The sequence below is a fragment of the Entelurus aequoreus genome, linkage group LG02 (assembly GCF_033978785.1).
Source record: "Entelurus aequoreus isolate RoL-2023_Sb linkage group LG02, RoL_Eaeq_v1.1, whole genome shotgun sequence".
NCBI lineage: Eukaryota > Metazoa > Chordata > Actinopteri > Syngnathiformes > Syngnathidae > Entelurus > Entelurus aequoreus.
The window spans coordinates 51,485,874-51,508,671 of record NC_084732.1 but is presented as its reverse complement, the minus strand read 5'-3'; the positions used below and the strand labels follow the sequence as shown (position 1 = coordinate 51,508,671).

The following is a 22,798-nucleotide window of genomic DNA, read 5'->3' as shown; positions in this document are numbered from 1 at the left end:
ACGAATGGACAGGCTGGGATCAAAAACAAGTGACGAAAGAAAGTGATGACGCATCGTACACGTCACGTCAACAGAATATTGTTTATTTGCAGAGTAATATCCGCGTAAAAGAGCTCACAGGCAGCGATACAGTGAAGCAACGAATATGATAACGTACCAACTTACTACTAATGCCAATAAAAAGGTAAGAAAGTATGATCTGACATTTCCATTATTTATTCCCAATTAATCTCCCAATTCAGTTGACGGCTATTCAGGGCCTGGATTCTTTTAACATAGGCCTGAAAATGTTTTTATTCAGAAAGGCATTTGGTTGCTCAGTATCAATATGATTTTTAACCTTGTCTTTTTTTAGGAAGTTTTATCTCCTCCACCCTGTTTTTAACTTTCTAAATTTGTAGCACTCCGAGATCCTGTTTGATTAAAAGTGAACTAGAACAAGCGGTAGTAAATGGATGGATGGATTATTATATGATACAAGAGCAGTGGGGCGTGGTCACCACGACGTCATCGTATAATTAGTATAATTTGCTATTATATGACTTTTTTTTTTTTAAAAGACTAAAAAATGTATACATATATACTGTGTTGTTATTAGCTAGTATTAGGATATATTTTATAGTATATCATTTTACTATATTTTCAATAGCTGCTGCTTATAGTACAATGTACTTTGTTGAGAATGTTCCAAGAGTCTAGAAACTTTTAGTGATTTTTTCTTTACTAAAAACGACTAGTAACAAATATAGCATCTTTTTCTGGTGTTACTATAAAATATATTCGTGTTTAGAGACTCTACTTCTGTTCCTCGACGTCCCCGACGAAAAAGCGAGCTGCAACGAGCATAACGTCACACATTGGACTTCTCCTCTCCATAAAAGCTACCACTGTCCTCTTAGTATTTGCACATTTTGTATATCTCTGTCCGCAGGTATAACTGGGGTGTAATAAAGTTATGTTGCCATAAGACATGCTCCAAACAATAGCGTGCTTCCTGTTTACGTCATTACAACATCCGGTTTCGGCAGCGCTGTTTGCAATGCATCACTAGTTAATAGTGCGCAAATAATAGGTTATATATATCCATTCATATTGTTGCTACTGGTAATGGTTTATGTTCATGTGGTTTTGATTTGATGTTAATTTTTCCCATTATCGTGCCTGAAAGCGGAATTGTAAAGTGATCAAAAATGACTGATGCAACGCATATTAAGCATGAATTTAGCTAATTTATCGAAACTTCAACGAAATATGGTTAATAAATAGCTTATAGTTATTATTTTTTCAGTTGTTGAATGTATTGCTTTTTCTGCTTTAACTCTAACCCTAACTTATTTTCAGCAGTATTTTTTTCCATGTATTTCTGATATCCGTACTACATATTGTTTTTCCAGCTTCACCTGTTTAAGACACTCTTCACTTCCGCGTCTTTATGGGACATGACTTAGAGTGGGTGCGACTTAGACTTAAAGTGTGCGCGACTTAGTGTCCGTGGTCTGCGACTTAAGTCTCTGCAGTCTGCAGCTGGATGTACTAGGAGAAGCCCAGAGACAAAAGTGTTTGCACGAGGGAAAACCTGTTAGTATTGGGCCGGTTGTTAGCATAAGATTGAGCATAAGATTGGCAATAAAAGTTAAAAAAGCCGTCAGACTTTTGAATTCCTCTGGAGGCTACAATACATTATATGACTTTAATTTGTTTTCATGTAAAAACATATATATATATATTTTCAAGTTGTGGCGGGTATGATTTTTTGATGGTGCGTCACCATCAGTTACTTTAAGGGGAAACCCAGCAAGGACAATACACAGTTTAGATTGACGTGTCAGAAATTATTAGCAATATTTTTTTAGACTTTTTTTACTTGGACTTAGACAAACTTTATTGATCCCCTAGGATCAGAACAGCTCAGTTACAAGAAGAAAACATAAAAAGAAGACTCTCAAAAGATTAAATAGAATAAAATATAATAAACAATACCAACTATACAAAAGCGATAGAATGAAAATACGAAAACAATGGGATGGTGTGACTATAGAATAAAATAAATGAAGAGGGTTTATATAGTTAAAAATAGGCAAATGAACATACTTACAATTACACAAGGAATGAATAAGAATAAAAAGTAACTACAATGTAAATGTTGTAAATCTGTTCTGTAGAGGAAGGGTTCCCCACCTTTTTTGCACCAGGAACCGGTTGAATGTAGGCATTATATTTACGGACCGGCCTTACACGTGTGGCAGATAAATACAGCAAAAATAGGTGTGTCACACCGTGGTGAGGGAAGTCCTGTTTTGGGGTTGTCTGGCACACTTCCTGTTTTATTTTGAAAATTCTAATCCTCCTCTCGTTTCAGGCCACTTGCCCTTCCTCCTGTGTCACTGGTCTGATGTCTCTCCTGATTGCCTGATTGTGCCCACCTGTGTCACCCTCCCTCATGTGTATATAGTCCTCGTCTTCCCCTGTCTTGTTGCCAGAGTATATCGTCTCGCTACGTACCTCCAGCCTTGTCCACAGCCTTGTTCACAGCCATCAACCAAGTTTGATAAGTATTGTCTCGCTTTGTTTATTGATTCCTTTGTTCCCTCTGAGAGAGTGATTTTCTTTTGCTAAGTTTATTTGGTCAAGTCTTTTTGTATCAATTTTCATAGTGCCTGTCTTCCTTTTTTTTCCTCCTTCTGGAGCGCTTTTAGTTTTCAGGCTTCTCAAATACTTTATACATACTTTCTGTTTATAGCGTCTCGACTTTTTAGCATGAGTGAATTTCCTTTTTGTAGATTATTATAGTTTGTTGGTTTTTTTGTGTATTCGACTCATAGAACTTTTTGGCTATTGCCTGTTCCTCCTTATGGAGTGATTTTCTGTTTATTGCCTTATGTCCTATGCTAATACCCTATAGGTGCTTGAATATATCATAGATTTTGTAGCCACTTTCCTTAATCACTCTGTCCTAGAGATAGCAAGGAATTATCTAAATAAAGGTCTGAGTCAATTGTCACTCCTCTGCATCTGAGTCCTCATTTACGCCAAGACATAACAAGGTGATGAAAATACAACTCACCATGACGTTAAATTAGTTAAAGTTAAAGTACCAATGATTGTCACACTAGGTGTGGTGAAATTATTCTCTGCATTTGACCCATCACCCTTGATCACCCCCTGGGAGGTGAGGGGAGCAGTGAGCAGCAGCGGTGGCTGCACCCGTAATAATTTTTGGGGATTTAACCCCCAATTCCAACCCTTGATGCTGAGTGTCAAGCAGGGAGGTAATGGGTCCCATTTTTATAGTCTTTGGTATGACACGACTGGGGTTTGAACTCACGACTTACCGATCTCAGGGCGGACACTCTAACCACAAGGCCACTGAGAAGGTGGGAGCCCTGGCTTTTTTTCCCGTTGCAAAAAAGCTCTCCAAACTATTTTGTTTTTTACTTATTTTCACCAGTGTGTGGACTTATTTTTTGGCTAACGGATCTGATGCGTTATACATGATATGCCATTGTCGAGAACAAGATCATATATTGTATAATAAAACTAGGTCTGCAGGTACTTACCATTAGTCCCAATGGCTTTCTATGGATTTGTATTTATATTCTCTAAAATGTATGTTTTCTAATTTTGTGCACTATTTCATACATAGATACATTTATTTATGCTTTTCGGATGCAATTTTCCATGCATTAACACATCTGTTAACGCTAACTACTTGTGCACTATGGCTTTGTACAATAATAGCAGCACTTTAAATTTAATATACTAGGCCAGGGATAAGGTGTATTTTCTTCCTTAAGCACACTTATTATATGCAACAATTTTGCATCCTTAAACTTTTAGCACTTTACTATCGTGACTTTATTCTCTTGACCTGTCCTGAGATGAGGCGCAACCTCCTGTGTTACATGGGTCTCCATTTTATTTTATTTGTATTATTATATCTGAGTCTCTGTATTTTATTGTACTGTTTATGTCTGATGTTAGTGTTGTCTAACATAACTTTTTATGGACCTTGTTGTATATACCATCAACCTGCCGGGGACTGCAGATGGAAATTAGCCTTTGGCTACAATCTGGCACATTTACGTTTTATATGTTCCTTAATGTGCATTGTTCCATGTAAAAAAGATATAACAAATGGCAACTTCCTATCAGGAGTTTTATTCTAGATCTTTGAACAAGCTTATGGGCGTGTCTAGTCATGGGACAGGCAAAAGTTAAGTTGGAGAAAATGTGGTCGTTTAGAAATTATTTGTTTCTGTGCGACCGAGTAGCTAATGCGTCATGGACCGGTACCTGTCTACGTACCAGTGGTTGGGGGACCACTGCTGTAGAAGACATCAAAGATAATTAGCAATGTTTTTTTATGTTGTAAATCTGCTCTTTAGAGGCAACACTCCAACAACATGCTCCCATTTGCTTGGTGTAACTCTCAAATTAAACTCAAATGTCTGTCTTCTTTCAACCCCCTCCATCCATCTATTTTCTACCGACTGCTTGTCCCCCAACTGTAAATGTAATAATACACATACTGAATTACTCAAAACACTGGGTTATAACAGGCAATCTTATTTAATTTTTGATGAGGTTCCTAAACCAAAGATGACTCTTTGGTGTGAGAAATTAGTTCCTTTACCTTCCTTACCGTGACCAAAAATAAAGACAAGACACTACCAATTTTTCAGAGACAGTAATGTGTTGGTTATGGTAACTAAATTAAGCGAAAACCAAGGGACACTATGTGTCAATTTCAACTTGATTGATAGGTTGATTGGCAACACTAAATTGGCCCTAGTGTGTGAATGTGAGTGTGAACTTCTGCCCGATTGTAGCTGAGATAGGCTCCAGCACCCCCCGCGACCTCGAAGGGAATAATCGGTAGAAAATGGATGGATGGATGTTTCTAAAGAAAATAAACTTAAAATTGTAGTTATGATAAACAGTAACACAAATGTGTAAAAATATACATTTTTTAAAGGATTTAAATTATTACATTTAATGGTCGAGTCTAGCATTAAAAAGCGGGGACAGGCAACAAATGCTACAGTATCTTTTAAATTGTGTCTCAAAATGAATAATCACATCAATGTGCAGGACAAATTGCCTAATATTGTTTTATTGTCAAATTATATATTCTATTTCCAGGGGACACAAATGACATGAATTCAGTGTATATATATATAATACTGTAAGGATCTACATTCGAGCCAGTAGGCAACATACCATTTATAGTAGGGCTGTCAAACATAACAAGTTAACTCATGTGATTAATCACAAAAATAATCACATGAATAATATATATACACAGCATAATCATGCACATTATTGTGGCGTTGGTTGCTGTATGGTCATTGATCAGGTCAGTACATATGTCAGTGCAAAGATGAAGGAGGAGACTCTGACTGGTGTGGTCGCTGGTAAATGTCCCTCCAAAATACACCCTGACTTAAGATGAAACTGTTGCCAGGCAAATAAATGACATGCATTCAAATAAAAAAAAAAGTAAATGTTCTGGATGACATTCTGACAGTAAAATTGCATTTGTGTCCAAATACTGGGGGCCTTTTTAAGTTAATTTAAATTATGCAAGCGAGTAATAACCTGTGATTATTCATGATTAATCCAATTTCAAAAGTGTGATTAATTAATTAATCTTTTTTTTAATCATTTGACAGCACCAACTTATATTATTGGTACGTAATGATTTCTGATTATTATTATTAGTGAGTATTGTTCAATATTTGGTTCAAATGTAAATGTGTGATGACAACACAATAGCTATGTTGTTTATGTGCTTTGTTTTATTTGTTGTATATATTACGAATGCAGTCGTATGCGCCATTACTTACCCAAAAGTAGCCGAGCAGCCGACAGTACAAGCACAGATGTCAAAACCTAACAGTGTTTGTTCCTGTGCAGAAAGAAACACAGAAGAGAAGAGCAAACATCAGTGCAGCGCCAAGCAGACTCAAAACTGGGCTGTGTCTAATCTCTAGTTTCCGCAAAAAGTAATTAGAGGCGATGCTTTGCCACAAGTCAAGTCCATAGTTTCTCCATCATACTGTCACAAAGCAATTTCTGCTTATTGGCACTCATGAGTTGCATTGTACTGAGTGAGAATGGGAGATATTGTTGTTCCTAACCACACTGTGTCACTTAGGAACAAATAGAACATGAATCTATAAAGGTTGGCCTTGATTGTGAGTGGCATTTCTGCACCACAAAGTCGAGGTAATAATGCACACTAACAATTTAGCGCATTCACTTATCCTTTTTAGGGTCATAGGTGTGCCCCAGCTGACTTTGGGTAAGAGGCGGGAGACACCCTGAAATGGTCAGCAGTCACACAGTAACAATAACAACCATTCCAACTCACATCTATGGACAATTTAGTCTCTATTTGGGCATCCAAAATGTCCGCAATGACGTAACCCAATCTGCCGTATAAAACTGATGCAATTTTTTACCAGTCACTGCATTTCAATCTCAGTCACATTATTGAGCTAACACTTAAATTATTGTACAGAGTATCCAGAGGTTTGTTTTCTTTAATAGATAAATACACAGCAGCACTTTGGGAATAAGCAGCAGTCACTAAAATATAGCAGGAACATCAAACAAAGTCTCTCTTCCTATCTGCAATTAACTCGTGAACTTGATCAATTTTGCTGGAGTACAGAAGTTACATTTTCGACATGTGGAACTTAATCATTTATTGACAGCTTGGCTTTGATGACAAATGATAAACGTCACAGTCCTAATGAAGCATGGAATTACATTACCTGATGAGGCAAGAAATTGCATGTTTAGAATGCAAATATAGCACTCATCTTCGTCACCAAGTGATGAGGTGAAACCTAATATCAGGCGGGCAGATTATCAAAGCTTGCTGTCTAAATCTGATACAGCATGGACACATCACGGAGGAAAATGTAACAGGCACTTCATTAGGTACACTAGCACAATCTAATTTGATTCAATATGATGCTCTATACACAATTAATCATATTCAGTAAGCTTTGGAATTCTCTTGATTACATTTTAGCAATATAGGGGAATAAGTAAACAAAATACTCTTACTACATTTGCGTTATTGTATTCATTATTATAGTCACCTTATTAAGGAAAAAGGACTGCAATCTAGTAGGTAGCGTGGGAATGACACACTAACTTTGACGAAATTGCATGATTGGTCGTGATGGACTTTCATGTAATTGGAACCGGGCGCTGTAAGAGAGGAATAACCTAAGAGACAAAAAGTAGGTACAAACATGAAAAGTAAAACTAATGTCTTTAGAACTACAAATTACCGGTACGTTTTTTCTGGCGCTTCATTTTTTCGTAGTTTTTAATGTCTCAAGAGTGCTTTTAGATGGGGGAATGGCCCTCTGCTCATTTGAAAAAAGGAATACATTTTTTATGACTGTCAAATTTAATGCATTAACTCATGCTATTAATCACAAAAAAATGCATTAATCATGTATAGTTGCAGGTTAATCACACTATTCATTTTGAGAGCCTATGCTCCTTTACCTTAATCGTGGATGGTTATCTGAAAGGTGGCGTGTTATAAGGTCAGTGATCAGGTCAATGCATATGTCAGTGCAAAGATGAGAGAGGAGACTGACTGGTATGCTCACTGGAAAAATGTTGCTTTAAAATACACCCTGACAGGACTTCAAATACAACTGTAGTGGTTGTAAAGTAATCTACTGTGATTAACCACTGTTAATCTAAATTCAGTGTTATTAACCTGATTAAAACATATATATCTTGACAGCACTATTGTGTTTATGTCAAGTCTCCAAACATCTCTTCACAATGACTCCGGATTTCAACCGAATGTAAAACGGCCGCGGAAAAGCACCGTACAGCGGCAGACTCTTTTGGTTTTATTCAAGTCAATGTGTCCGCTTCCACCGCCTGCGAAACGGACCCTCAACAACATGCCAATGACGTTCCAGCGCTAAATATATGTAGAGCTTCTATATTTGCCGGCGACACAACAAAACCTTTCGATTTAGCTAAAATCTGCTTGTGTTGGACAGGAAGTCATGCACAAACATAAAAATTATTTTTTATTTCAAAATCAAATACTCCCGTTTTCAAAGTGGATCTTATTTTACACTTTGAAACGTCCTAACGGGCGAGGACAGACATAATTTTACCCTGTTGACACAAATGGATGAGGACATGCTGACTCCAAAATTAAAGAATGATATACAGGCATATTCCCGGCAACTATATGCGGATATATGAGGACCTAAGTCAAATGCCACCTGATACCGGGACCGGGAAAGCAGGGGCGTGGTTGTTGTGACACGCTCGCCAGGGATGATGTTACTGTTGTATTGTTGCTTGCTACAACAAATAGTTTTGCTTTGATATACAACATTGTCTTCAATATTAACGTTCAGCACCTGCTATTAATGGCAGGACCGAGTTGATTTGCTTCTGCTCCTCTGGAAGGACAGAAAAACTGTTTGTGGTTGCTTTGTTACAACTTTCCAGTGATTACGCTGCGTGAGATCTCATAAAAGTCTGCGCATTTTGCTGCAATTCACGAAAAATCTGCCGCAACGCTTTTCCTTTTAAAAAAAAAAAAAAAAAAAAAAAAAAACCACCACCGAGAAGAGTCTGATTGCTTGCTAAGTATAATACTTAGCGAAACAGCCTTTTTATACTAATTTTGTAGTATTCCATACATGATTAGGACTGCTTGATGAACCAGTTTGCTGGTCTGTGTCACAACCCAGACATCTGAGTTTAAGGCTGAAACGACGCGTCGACGTAGTCGACGTCATCGATTACGTAAATACGTCGACGCCGTTTTTGTGCGTCGAAGCATCGCATATTTACGTCACACTACAGTCATGGCGGAGCGCAAAGCAGAAGAGCGGTGCGAGCGAGGGGAAAAAAGCACGCCAAAAGTGTGGGAGTATTTCAATAAACGGCCTAATAATGTTGTTGTATGCACACTGTGTCGAGCGGAAATGGCCTATTACGTCACACTACCGTCATGGCGGAGCGCAAAGCAGAAGAGCGGTGCGAGCGAGGGGCAACAAGCACGCCAAAAGTGGTCAAAAGTGTGGGAGTATTTCAATAAACTGCCTAATAATGTTGTTGTATGCACACTGTGTCGAGCGGAAATGGTCTGTCATAGCAGCACAACGGTACGGGGGCTTCGGTTCGGTTCGGAGGTGTACCGAACGAGTTTCCACACGGACATAAGTAGCGTAGCGCACGTTGTGTAAACAATGCACACCGAGGCACAACACACGGCATGTTAGCAACGACCGGGCTACTACAACAAATAAAAAGCCAGAGCTGGAAGACCCTCCTGCCTCGTTAAGATCTCCCGTTTGGGAACACTATGGCTGCGCGGTGCGGAGGACGGAGGTTTGCCGACATTGTTCAGCAACGGTAAGGCATGCTTCTGCCAACACGTCAAACATGCTAACCCATTTGAAGCGTCACCACCCCCAAGTAAACATCGCTTCAACAAAGAAAGACGAGCAAACAGCTCCCACCTCTTGGGGGGGAAGAAAAGTTAATCTGAGGCTGAGTTGACTTGAAACTGTTTAATGTTGCACTTTTTATATGTAGAAGAAAAGTTTTGTCATTTTATTTAATCTGAGCAACAACTTCCATCCATCCATCTTCTTCCGCTTATCTGAGGTCGGGTCGCGGGGGCAGCAGCCTAAGCAGGGAAGCCCAGACTTCCCTCTCCCCAACCACTTCGTCCAGCTCTTGATTAACGTGGACCCCGATTTAAACAAGTTGAAAAACTTATTGGGGTGTTTATCTTTATTTTTGCACATTTTAAAGCAAAATAAGCAATACTTTTACTTTTGAAATGCTTATACTATTGCAGAATATTAAGATTTGCGCTGGATGTTTACTTTTATATTTGCACATTAAAAAGCAAATAAGATACTTTTAATTTTGTTAAATGTTAAAAGTTTTAAATGTTTACATTGTTACAGAATATTTTGTCATGTTGTTGTCAATGTTGACTGAGTGGCCATACTTTTTTTTTTTTTGTAAATAAAAGCCATGCCATTTGAAAAAACTGGCCTACATTTATTTTTTCATCTTCATTTTAAATTAAAAAAATAATCGGTAAAAGGAAAAATAATCTATAGATTAATCGGAAAAATAATAATCTATAGATTAATCGATTAATCGAAAAAAATCTATAGATTAATCGATAGAAAAATAATCGTTAGCTGCAGCCTTATCTGAGTTTAAAACTCTTTTGCATTTAATACCTGGCTTGCGGGAGTTTTCTCCAGGTACTTCAGCTTCCTCCCACTTCCCAAAAATATGCATGTCAGCTTAATTGTATACTTCAAATTGTCGATAGGTGTAACTAGTTATGTGTTGTCCTGCGATCGACTGGTTATCAGTCCATGGTGTGCTTGCCGCTTGCCCAAAATTGGCCAGGACAAACTCAAGCTCACAAGTGACTTTTAAGAAGATAAAGAGTATTCTGACTGATTTTCCTCAAGCAGATGTGCTTCATTCTTTCCTAAAGGGAATTGTACAGGGTATAGGTGACATTATTTAAATGTTTAAAGGGAACCTATGATGATTTTTGTCTTTTGTCACTTATAAATGTTGTTACAATTTTGGATACTCGTGTTAAATAATGCCAAAACTTGAAATTATGAGGTTCATGTATTTGGGCGTGAGCTTGCACGCAGTTTTGGATGCCTCTGACCGCTGTGTTCTGAAAGATTTGTTTTAAAAGTGAATACAGTGTGACGTTTAAGTGTGGTGGACGCACTTCTTTGCACATTTAATATAAGCTATCCACCAGCTCTTCTCCCTTTGCTTCAAGCCGTAAGAAATGTTCTGACTGCTGTCTGTGGCCTCGCATGTTATTGTTTCCTAATGTTGTGACTGGTTAATTTATATAATGTTCATTGAGATTTTTTTGTCCGGGAAAAACGAGCAGTGATGTCATTCTTTAAGATATGTATTTAACAGTGTATAGTCAAAATAAACATTTTTTTGGAAAGGAGCTGAGCATGGAGGGTTTCAACTGCAATCAGGGAATGCCTTCACAAACGAGCTGCTTGCAGACATACGCAGAAAGTACAGTAGGTTATAGTATAAATGTGAGTGTGGAGCAGAAATAACACTAAAGCATATAATACTTATTACGTTGCTTAGTAATTCTCAAACTGTGGTATGGGTACCAAACTACGCTACTATATTGGTCACTTTGGTGGTACTTGGAGAGCCAAGTATTTTCTAAGGGGGTACTTGGTGAAACAAGTTTGGGAACCACGAGTTTGCATGCTCTCCCCGTGACTGTGTGAGTTCCCTCCGGGTACTCCGGCTTCCTCCCACCTCCAAAGACATGCACCTGGGGACAGGTTGATTGGCAACACTAAATTTGCCCTAGTGTGTGAATGTGAGTGTGAATGTTGTATGTCTATCTGTGTTGGCCCTGTGATGAGGTGGCGACTTGTCCAGGGTGTACCCCACCTTAGTGGTGATTCACCACACCCCTACGCCTGCCTGTACCCACCCGGTCTGTGCCCTATATAAACCATGGTATGTGAATGCTTCCATTAAAATCTCCTGATGATTGAGGAAACCCTCATGAAACAGGCCTGTAGAGATGAAATAGTCTTGTGATTTTTTCCCACACATACATATATATATATATATATATATATATATATATATATATATATATATATATATATATATATATATATATATATATATATATATATATATATATATATATATATATATATATATATATATGGTATATGCATACGTATATATATCCATTCATCCATTTTATACCGCTTGTCCCTCTCGGGGTCGCGGGATACATATGTATATGTCTATATATATATATATATATATATATATATATATATATATATATATATATAAATAAATGTGTGTGTGTGTGTATATATGTGTATATATGTATATGGGTCTATATGTGTGTGTATGTATATATATATATATATATATATATATATGTATTCATACATATATATTCCTCACGCACTAATTGACTTAAAGAGCGCCCTTGCTGCATGTCACGTTATCGATGGTAAGATGCATTTTAGACATTTTTAGCCTGAGTGGCTAGGAGACGGTAGAAAATGGACTAGTAAGGACACATTTTTTAAAAAAATTAAATAAAATAAAAAACATTTATTTTATTTATTTTTTTAACTTGGGACTTCCCGCGGGCCGGATTTTGGACGCTAGGGGGCCGTATCCGGCCCGCGGGCCGTAGTTTGGGGACCCCTGATCTAGACCATAAGGAAGTTATTTATTAGCGTCAACCCTGAATTTTTTTGGATTTTCACACTCTGTATGGATGGACCTACATGGTTGGTTGTTTTCTGCATGTAGGCACTTTGGTTCATACAAAATCATATTTTGTAATGCTGTATAATGAGAATTCAGATATACAAAAACAAAGCTTGGTTCTGATATGTGTTAAATAGTTTTGTTGCAGCTTGTGAATTGTATTCCATTGTTTTGCAATGCTGTACCTAATGTTGTGGCCTAATGTTTACACACCAAACACTTAATTAAGCATTTAGTCTCCTCAAAACAATTAATTTACAGGCTCCTTCAAGAATTATAGGGCCATGTTTGATAAGTGTCATCTGGCATGAAAACACGCTCTGCCAAAAGGGAAGCAAAAGATCAACTTGTGCCGTTTGCTCAGAGCTCTCCACATGTTGCTGGGCGATAAGGGCCAACAAATTCAAAAAAAAATTCTCATTGGTTTAATCCCGGTTGAAGCCAATCTGTGCCCTGGCTGGGCTCAGCCTGGGGACGCAACGGGGGCAGACGTGTGGAGAAATGTGGGCAGTGGCAGAAACAAGTCCAATTCTATTGCAATGAGAAGCCAGAGAAGTCAGCACATTCACTTGTAAATAATTCAAACGTTATGCAATGACAACATTTGACAGCCTCTGTACACTAGCGCTTATCAACAAGTCTGTGGACATTTCTTAAGGGGAATACAGAATATCTTCGAAGTCATGTTACATTTCAAAACTGGAGGGCTCCTCTGTAGTTGTCTGGCACGCGTCGTCATAGCAACGTGTCGTCTAGCAGGCCCAAACGAATGCGCCAGTCGTTTACAAGTTTAACAGACAAGACCCCAAATTAAACATGAATATAAACATTAATATACATTTATAGCGAAATAAATGTGCCTTACCTTGCGAAAGACATCATATTTGAACGTTTTCTAACATGGGGTGACTACGGGTAAGGAAGAGGGACATACGACGACGCAGGAGGTGTTCTCGAGCCTTCCGGTTGAATAGGTTGTTTGCAGCGCCCTCACCTGGTTATACACGCTACTGCAACCCAAACGACAGCCGAGCTGCTCTGCATTTAGATTATGTACTGATCATTTGTCGCCATCTAGCGGACACAATTCTTACTATAAAATCATCACTTGGACTATTTTGTATTTTCTTTGTCCACTTGCATTTCATTCTCCAGTCAGGCTTTACTTTATGTTTCATAATAGCTACAATGTTTTCTCTTAAGTCAGGTGTGTCCAAAGTGCGGCCCGGGGGCCATTTGCGGCCCGCAGCTAAATGTTTACCGGCCCGCCACACATTCTGGAAATACTATTGTAAAAATAAAAAAGAACATTAAAAAAGTGGAATGAGGTGAAATCTAACGAGAAAAAGTTGCAATGTTGACACAAAAGCTGCCATGCAGGCTGTTTTTTTTTCTTTTGTCTTTCTTCATTTTTCTTTTTTTGCCATTGCTTAAAAAAAAAAAATAATGACAAAAAATCCATGTTATAATTAATTATTTTCAGGGCTCCAATTACTTCAAATATTTCACTTTAAAATGTTTTATGTGGTAAATATTGCATATATTGTGTAGTAGCCATATAAAAACATCAAAGTTTTCTTTGACAAAAGCGCATAAAACAAACAAAATAATAGTTCCAGCATAAAATTGAAAATGAAAAATATCAAAATGGCCCCCACATGCTTTATTTTTTCCGTGGAAAAGGTTTGGACACCCCTGTCTTAAGTGCATCATGAGTAATTTTTTTTGTAGTATTCAGTTATTTGTATATTTCCTTTCCTTTTAAATGCGGTAAACTGTAAACCACTTTGTCTTTCCGATAATGGTATTTTAAGCTCTGATAGACACTCACCGTCCACATTATCAAATCCAAGCAACCATTGCTTGGGTCTTCTGCTTCTGTCCTCAAAATGCCTGTTTTACAGTTAGTTGGCCCCATCATTTAAAGGGCCATGGTTTATTCATAAAGCGTATTTAAAACAAACAGCTCAAGCTTCCCCAAAGTGTTTTACAGTTTGAGGACAAATACAATGATAAAAACAAAAATAGATTAGCCAAAACAAAAACATTAAACATAAAGTTTAATAAAACGTGAAATATTTCAAACGGTTCTAAAAATGTCCAGCTCACCTCACATTAAAATCCAGGTCATAAAGGTGTGTAAGGTGCTAAGGTTTTAATTCGACACTAGCAAAAACACATGTTCACTAAACATATTTAGTTTGAATGGTACAAATGACTGAGGCTGCAGGGGTCAAAGGTCATGTTGTGTTTTTTACATTTAATTTTCATTTGATAATATAGTGTAATATTGTGTGTAATGCATTAGCCCTAGACTCAATATATGGGACAGCAGGCTTTTATTAACGGCATAAGCTGTTTTTAGCACGACGAAGGTGCGCTGTAGGCGTCGGTGTTGTGATGGTGCATCTGGAACAGAGGCGCCCATTACGGCCAGCGCGAGCTATCAACAAGTGGCCTTGTGGTTAGAGTGTCCGCCCTGAGACTGGGAGGTTGTGAGTTCAAACCCGGGCCGAGTCATACCAAAGACTAGGGATGTCCGATAATGGCTTTTTGCCGATATCCGACTCTTAATTACCGATACCAATATCAACCGATACCAATATATACAGTCGTGGAATTAACACATTATTATGCCTAATTTGGACAACCAGGTGTGGTGAAGATAAGGTCCTTTTTTAAAAAAATAATAAAATAAAATAAGATAAATTAATTAAAAACATTTTCTTGAATAAAAAAGAAAGTAAAACAATATAAAAACAGTTACATAGAAACTAGTAATTAATGAAAATGAGTAAAATTAACTGTTAAAGGTTAGTACTATTAGTGGACCAGCAGCACGCACAATCATGTGTGCTTACGGACTGTATCCCTTGCAGACTGTATTGATATATATTGATATATAATGTAGGAACCAGAATATTAATAACAGAAAGAAACAACCCTTTTGTGTGAGTGTGAATGAGTGTAAATGGGGGAGGGAGGTTTTTTGGGTTGGTGCACTAATTGTAAGTGTATCTTGTTTTTTAAGATGATTTAATAAAAACATTTAAAAACAAATTAAAAAATAAACACAGATACCGATAATTAAAAAAACGATACAGATAATTTCCGATATTACATTTTAAAGCATTTATCGGCCGATAATATCGGCAGGCCGATATTATCGGACATCTCTACCAAAGACTACAAAAAATGGGAGCCATTACCTCCCTGCTTGGCACTCAGCATCAAGGGTTGGAATTGAGGGTTAAATCACCAAAAATTATTCCCAGGCGCGGCCACTGCTGCTGCTCACTGCTCGCCTCACCTCCCAAGGGGTGAACAAGGGGATGGGTCAAATGCAGAGGACAAATTTCACCACACCTAGTGTGTGTGTGACTATCACTGGTACTTTAACTTTACTTTATCAGTGGATTCCGAAGGGGGTGTGGGTCGACCGCCAGGTATTGAAACAATACACCTTACCTATCATCAATATTCACTATGACGTCACATTCGTCACTTGACTGACATACACGGCAACCGAGGGTCTTGTATGATGACCGCCAGCTGGTTTGAGCCCAGTATGAAGAAAATGCAACAGGCAGGAAGGCTAGAAATAAAAAAATGTATTGGTGTCAGTCCAAATTTGTTGAGAGCCACAAAGCGACGCAGATTCTCTGTCCATCGTCTGTCTTTGCAGCGCGATTCCCTCCTTTCTCACCACAATTTGTACGTAAATCTGCCAGATTGCAAAAAAATTTCAGCCGTCAAAAATACAGATGCAAAACAGCGGCCGCAGAACAGTTTTAGCCTTGATAAATCACAATGTGAGTGCTGAATGATTACATTTACATCTCGTTCTCCCAGTATTGTGGGTTTTCTAATAATCAGCACATGTATCAAGTCCCTTGCGAAGATATAACAAAATGGGGTAATACTGTTACATATGGTCATGTTTCATAATGAATACAAGACAAATGTTATGCATGATGATCATAATGATGACATTATGTGAGCGGTTCTAAAGTGCTTTAATCAAAGCATTTTACAAAGATTGCATGATGTCACTCAGCATTAATGCCTCCACTGTATTTCTATATGATATGTCTGGTGTTTGATTATTTATTGTTCCAAGTGTATGTTTTTACAATGAAATAAACCTAAAACTCATGGATTAATCTCGGACTGAAGAGTTTAACGTGTATATGTCAGTCATTTTATTGGCCAGGTCCTTAAGTGTAAGGTAGGTGTATAAGAGTGTATAAAGTTCAATTTAAAATAGCTCACTGCTGTTTTGTAACGGGCTGGTGTGACATTGTATAAAGTACAGATCAAGTACATAAATACATTATTACTTTTTGCATCATTGATAAACAAGCAACTCTAAATGGTTGTGTGTTATATATGTGTTAGAATGGGAAACATTAAAACTTGGAAATTTGTTTGTAATCAATTTTTGTTCATAGTAGATAGAGCAGTCTATGGAGCAGGTGTCACCAACTGGTAGCATGCGATAGTTAAATTATGTTAGCTTTCGGGATACAACAATATGAACATTTTCATATCTCGGTTATTGTGACCAAAAGTATCGCGGTTATCATTATTTTTAGTGTATTGTTGAATGTGCTCAAAATGTATGTATACGCACACTAAAATATATTTTTCAAGTAAGTAAACTAAACTAAAATTAATAGACCCACTCTTAAAAGCCCACTATTTTCCATGTTTTGTGTTGGCATGCAAGCGTTGTGGTGTCCTACCTGCTCAGTGGCCTAGTGGTTAGAGTGTCCGCCCTGAGATCGGTAGCTTGTGAGTTCAAACCCCGGCCGAGTCATACCAAAGACTATAAAAATGGGACCCATTACCTCCTTGCTTGGCACTCAGCATCAAGGGCTGGAATAGGGGGTTAAATCACCTAACGATTCCTGCTGCTCACTGCTCCCCTCACCTCCCAGGGGGTGATCAAGGGTGATGGGTCAAATGCAGAGAATAATTTTACCACACCTAGTGTGTGTGTGACAATCCTTGGGACTTTACTATGTTCAGCGGTCCTTGAACGCATTGTAAAAACACCTCCATTTCATATTTCTCTGAGTATATATCGATCACAGCTTTCAGGTTCAATGTGCACAATTGAATATATTAGTTGCTCAAACAGCAATGTTTTTATACAAGTTTAGATTGGGGTATGTAATTTATTAATGGGGAAAGACGTTGCAATGTCTCTTGTATTCATGTTAGCATTTAAGTTAGCGAGCTAGTGCCAGTTAGTCTGAGTTTTATCAAAGTGTAGCTATCAATCACAGTTTTTCAATAATTGTAATTTAAAATGTTGATACTAACTGTCAGAAGTTTTACCTTGGTTATCAATACTAAGGTTACATCACCATAACAGTTATACAATAAGAGCTGAAGCTAATTAGGGATGTAACAATGAATGAACGGTATTAATGATAACCACAGTGAAAACTTTCGACGTATTACCGTTATAAATTGAATTAATCAAAAATGTGATTGATAACTGCACTTTGATAAACTCACGGACCGACTGGCTCTATGCTTAAATGTCATTTTAAATGCTAACATGAATACAAGAGACATTAACGTCTTTCCCATTAAGAAACCGCAAAGCGAAAGCCATTTATCAACAACACCCAGAAACGCCGCCGTCATTTTAAATGCTAACATGAATACAAGAGACATTAACGTCTTTCCCATTAAGAAACAGCAAAGCGAAAGCCATTTATCAACAACACCCAGAAACGCCGCCGGCTTCGCTGGGCCCGAGCTCATCTAAGATGTACTGATGCAAACTTCCATAAACACTTTGCTGTATGAGCAACTTCAATATTCAGTTGTGCACATTGAACCTACGAGCCGTGCTAGCACATCTTACCTACAGAGTGATTGTTCTATACTTCGAGGAATACCAGACGGAAGTGTTTTCATGGACTGCTGAATAGAGTAGAATGCCACAATGCAGAACACTATAAGTCAAGCATAAGAAACAAAACATGCAAAATAGTTGGATTTCTAATTGTGTGTCTATTTATTTTAGTTATTTAAAAAAAATTGGTCAAAAGTTTTTAGTGTTTGTAAGTACTTCTTGAGCACATTAAACAATACTGCGATAATTTTTAACCGCGATCATTTTGTTCACAATAAGCATGTTATGACATTTTCATATCATAACATCTAAAAACTGTTCATTATTCTTATAATTATGGACAAATTAGCATAACGACTATGAACGACCACACAGCTTTGTACATAAAGTGTAACTTAAAGGCCTACTGAAACCCACTACTACCGACCACGCAGTCTGATAGTCTATATATCAATGATGAAATCGTAACATTGCAACACATGCCAATACGGCCGGGTTAACTTATAAAGTGCAATTTTAAATTTTCCGGCAAACTTCCGGCTGAAAACGTTTCGATATGATGACGTTTGCGCGTGACGTCATGGATTGTAGCAGACATTTTGGAACAGCACGGTGGCCAGCTTAAGTCGTCTGTTTTCATCGCAAAATTCCACAGTATTCTGGACATCTGTGTTGGTGAATCTTTTGCAATTTGTTTAATGAACAATGAAGACAGCAAAGAAGAAAGCTGTAGGTGGGATCGGTGTAATAGCGGCTGGCTACAGCAACACAACGCCGTCTGTCGCCGCACCGCTGTCCTCACCGGTGTCTGGGTTGACTTCCTCCGTCTCCGGGCCGCCGACCGCACCGATGATCGTGGTGAAGTCCTCCGTCGCGCCGTCGATCGCTGGAACGCAGGTGAGCACGGGTGTTGATGAGCAGATGAGGGCTGGCTGGCGTAGGTGGAGAGCTAATGTTTTTAGCATAGCTCTGCCGAGGTCCCGTAGCTAAGTTAGCTACAATGGTGTCATTAGCAATAGCATTGCTAGGCTTCGCCAGGCGGGACAGCTTTAACCGAGTGGTTACAGGTCCAGGGTTTAGTTCAGTGTCTCCTGAGAGTAGAAGTAATAGTATTATTGTTGATCTTCGGTCTATCCTTCCAGTCAGGGGCATGTTTCTTCTGTTTCTATCCGCAGTTAAGCACGATGCTATCACGTTAGCTTCGAAGCTAAAGTGCTTCACCGATGTGTTGTCGTGGAGATAAGTCACTGTGAATGTCCATTTCGCGTTCTCGACTCTTATTTTCAAGAGGATATAGTATCCGAGGTGGTTTAAAATACAAGAGAAAGTGTGGAATCCAATGAGCCCTTGTACCTAAGTTACAGTCAGAGCGAAAAAAGATACATCCTGGCGTCCTGCACTGCACTCTAATCCTTCACTCTCACTTTCCTCATCCACAAATCTTTCATCCTCGCTCAGATTAATGGGGTAATCATCGCTTTCTCGGTCAGAATCGCTCTCGCTGCTGGTGGGAATGATTGTAAACAATGTGCAGATGTGAGGCGCTCCACAACCTGTGACATCACGCTACTTCCAGTACAGGCAAGGCTTTTTTATCAGCGACCAAAAGTTGTGAACTTTATCGTCGATGTTCTCTACTAAATCCTTTCAGCAAAAATATGGCAATATCGCGAAATGTAAAAAAGTATGACACATAGAATGTATCTGCTATCCCCGTTTAAATAAGAAAATGTCATTTCAGTAGGCCTTTAAATGTTTCCAGTCAGGAATAAAACTTGTTTCTGTCAAATTAGCTCCGAAAGCGATGAAAGTTGGGGATTGTTGTTTTGGAGACTTATTTAGTATCTATCTTTTCATCAATTGTATGATTTATTCTTCAGGGAAAATGGACGGGCAAGGCGACGGAGACCACAATGGTCCAAATCGTAAGTGTTTGCTACGACATTTCAAGTTCTAGTTGTTTCGGAAGACTTTTTGTGTGCTGGGGTAGGCTCTAGCTCCTTGCCACCCAGCACAGGATAAGTGGCGTGGATAATAATAATAGCCGCAAGGATGCAGGGTAGTATCATCTACAAGTCTTGATTATCTTGCAGGTTACCGTATGTCCATGCCAATAGGAGATCTACCATCTGATAGTGATGATGATGATGATGATGATGATGATAATGATGACCATGACGATGTTGGTGATGAGGAAGACGTGGAATCTGTTTTCCTCATGCATTTAATAGTGAATCATTACATGAGGTTCTTTGTAAATCCGCGAGCAGAATTGCAACATCATAATACTGATGATGTCAATGATGTCTATATTGAAAACAACCGAGGTAACTTTGATGATATCATTGAACATGAAGATGAGATGGAGGTCGCTGCAGGGTCCGAGGCTGAGTTGGGAGTCAACAACCTCATGGACGAGGATGAAGAACCCCAGCCGGGACCCTCGAGGAACCGATCGAGAGATGACGACGAAGAGGAAGACGAACTGAGAAGCAGCAGCAGATATTTCCGATGGTGGCACGAGTTCGATAACAGTTCTGACGGCAGCACCGACTTAGATGTCGACGAGCAGGACCCTCAGCCCGGCGGATCCAAGAAAAGGTCAAGGGACGACCAGGATGAGAATTTAAGACTGCAGGGGGACTTGTCCCTCATGACTCTCAGCGGCCATCACGCCCACGCCAAGAACTCTGTGATGGACGAACAAGGAGCTACGAAAATGGGAGATTATCCCTTTGTGGAGCAAGAGACTGTGGAAGACACGCTGCTGCTGCATTTGGATGAACGGTCGAGAGAAAGCTATGACAAAGAAAAGTGCGGCAAAAAAAGGTTCAAGAAATGACATTTAGTGTATAGTTAGTTATATTTCAAAAGTCACTTCTATTCCTTATTATACTCGTGCCAGTCAATTGTCCTTATTAATTCTGCAATGACTGCTCTGATCAATGCAAACAATCTAATTGTTACACTAGGTCCCAAGCAAAAGTACTCAAGTATAGATGTTTGTTAAAAGTGATCACTGAAAAAATGCTATTTTACATTCTATGAACTATACAAACAGCAAATAGAAATAAAGGTAGACACTGGGGAAAATAACAGTTGTGTAATCAATTGTTTTATCAATTCGCAGTTCTGCTACCATGCTAAAAAAATATATACCTACATGGGGACAAGTAATTAAGTGTTGTATTTACCGGTAACTGCTTGCAAAGACAAGCTAAAAATAAGCAATGGTATTGTTGAAACTCCTGTGGTGTGCTGGAGACCAAGCGGGGTTGCCAGGCGTATGATAATTATTGTATGATAATTTGACCCTATATGTACAATCAATTCTTCTAAAAATCCAATTTGAGTCCTTCAATACATGGCCGTTTACTAACAGGATACATCCTGGGGGGATTAGAAAAAAACTATTCCTCATTTCTTGAGTTTACTTGCTCAAGATTGGAAAGTCCAGTGGAAAGTTCCAGTGTCCTGAAAAGTGCTGCATCATAAAAAAATGTTTTTTATATTTGATAGAAACATAAGTAATTAACAGATTTGGAGGACATTTTCAGACTATGTCCAAAATAGATCCTGGGGCAAGCTTTTGTATTAATCATGTCTAAAGAATGAGTGTTAACATTCATTCTGTCTGTCTGACAAACAACCAGTCATGCATTGTAGGTGAGTCAAGGTTTATACCGTTTTTGTTTTGTTCCCTGGTATGTATAAAATAATGCTGAAAATAACCACAATATAGAATTTTTTTTTACCTTAAAGGCCTACTGAAACCCACTACTACCGACCACGCAGTCTGATAGTTTATATATCAATGATGAAATCTTAACATTGCAACACATGCCAATACGGCCGGGTTAACTTATAAAGTGCAATTTTAAATTTCCCGCTAAACTTCCGGTTGAAAACGTCTATGTAGGATGACGTATGCACGTGACGTCACTAGTTAAACGGAAGTATTCGGCCCCATTGAATCCAATACAAAAAAGCTCTGTTTTCATAGCAAAATTCCACAGTATTCTGGACATCTGTGTTGGTAATCTTTTGCAATTTGTTTAATGAACAATGAAGACTGCAAAGAAGAAAGTTGTAGGTGGGATCGGTGTATTATCGGCTGGCTGCAGCAACACAACCAGGAGGACTTTGACTTGGATAGCAGACGCGCTAGCCGACGCTAGCCGCCGACCGCACGGATGATCGGGTGAAGTCCTTCGTCCTTCCGTCGATCGCTGGAACGCAGGTGAGCACGGGTGTTGATGAGCAGATGAGGGCTGGCTGCCGTAGGTGGAGCGCTAATGTTTTTATCATAGCTCTGTGAGGTCCCGTTGCTAAGTTAGCTTCAATGGCGTCGTTAGCAACAGCATTGTTAACCTTCGCCAAGCTGGAAAGCATTAACCGTGTATTTACAGGTCCATGGTTTAATAGTATTGTTGATTTTCTGTCTATCCTTCCAGTCAGGGGTTTATTTATATTGTTTATATCTGCATTTGAGCCCGATACTATCACGTTAGCTCAGTAGCTAAAGTGTTTCGCCGATGTATTGTCATGGAGATAAAAGTCACTGTGAATGTCCATTTC

The 22,798-nt window shown here is 38.6% G+C and overlaps 2 protein-coding genes across 5 annotated transcripts in view; one reads left to right on the top strand and one right to left on the bottom strand.

Moving 5' to 3' along the window:
* LOC133635655 (serine/threonine-protein kinase 33-like) overlaps positions 1-13,314 on the bottom strand; it is a 55,986-nt gene extending 42,672 nt beyond the window's left edge. Inside the window, exons 1-2 of the mRNA XM_062028901.1 lie at positions 13,214-13,314; positions 5,847-5,908 (exon numbers count right to left, since the gene is read on the bottom strand). The gene's annotated coding sequence lies outside the window, so the exon portion shown is untranslated. The remainder of the gene's footprint in view (positions 1-5,846; positions 5,909-13,213) is intronic.
* LOC133635678 (protein PFC0760c-like) lies at positions 113-21,301 on the top strand. Of its 4 annotated transcripts, none has more exons than XM_062028939.1 (3): positions 113-184; positions 20,101-20,145; positions 20,578-21,301. In XM_062028939.1, the coding sequence occupies exons 2-3, from the start codon at positions 20,106-20,108 to the stop codon at positions 21,060-21,062; spliced, it is 525 nt and encodes a 174-aa protein (XP_061884923.1). In that variant the 5' UTR covers positions 113-184; positions 20,101-20,105; the 3' UTR covers positions 21,063-21,301. The 4 variants fall into 4 exon arrangements, with proteins under 4 accessions (XP_061884923.1, XP_061884908.1, XP_061884915.1 ...); XM_062028924.1 differs by having other exon boundaries at positions 121-184; positions 20,314-21,301; XM_062028931.1 differs by lacking the exon at positions 113-184 and adding an exon at positions 16,439-16,576.
* Positions 21,302-22,798: the final 1,497 nt, after the last annotated feature.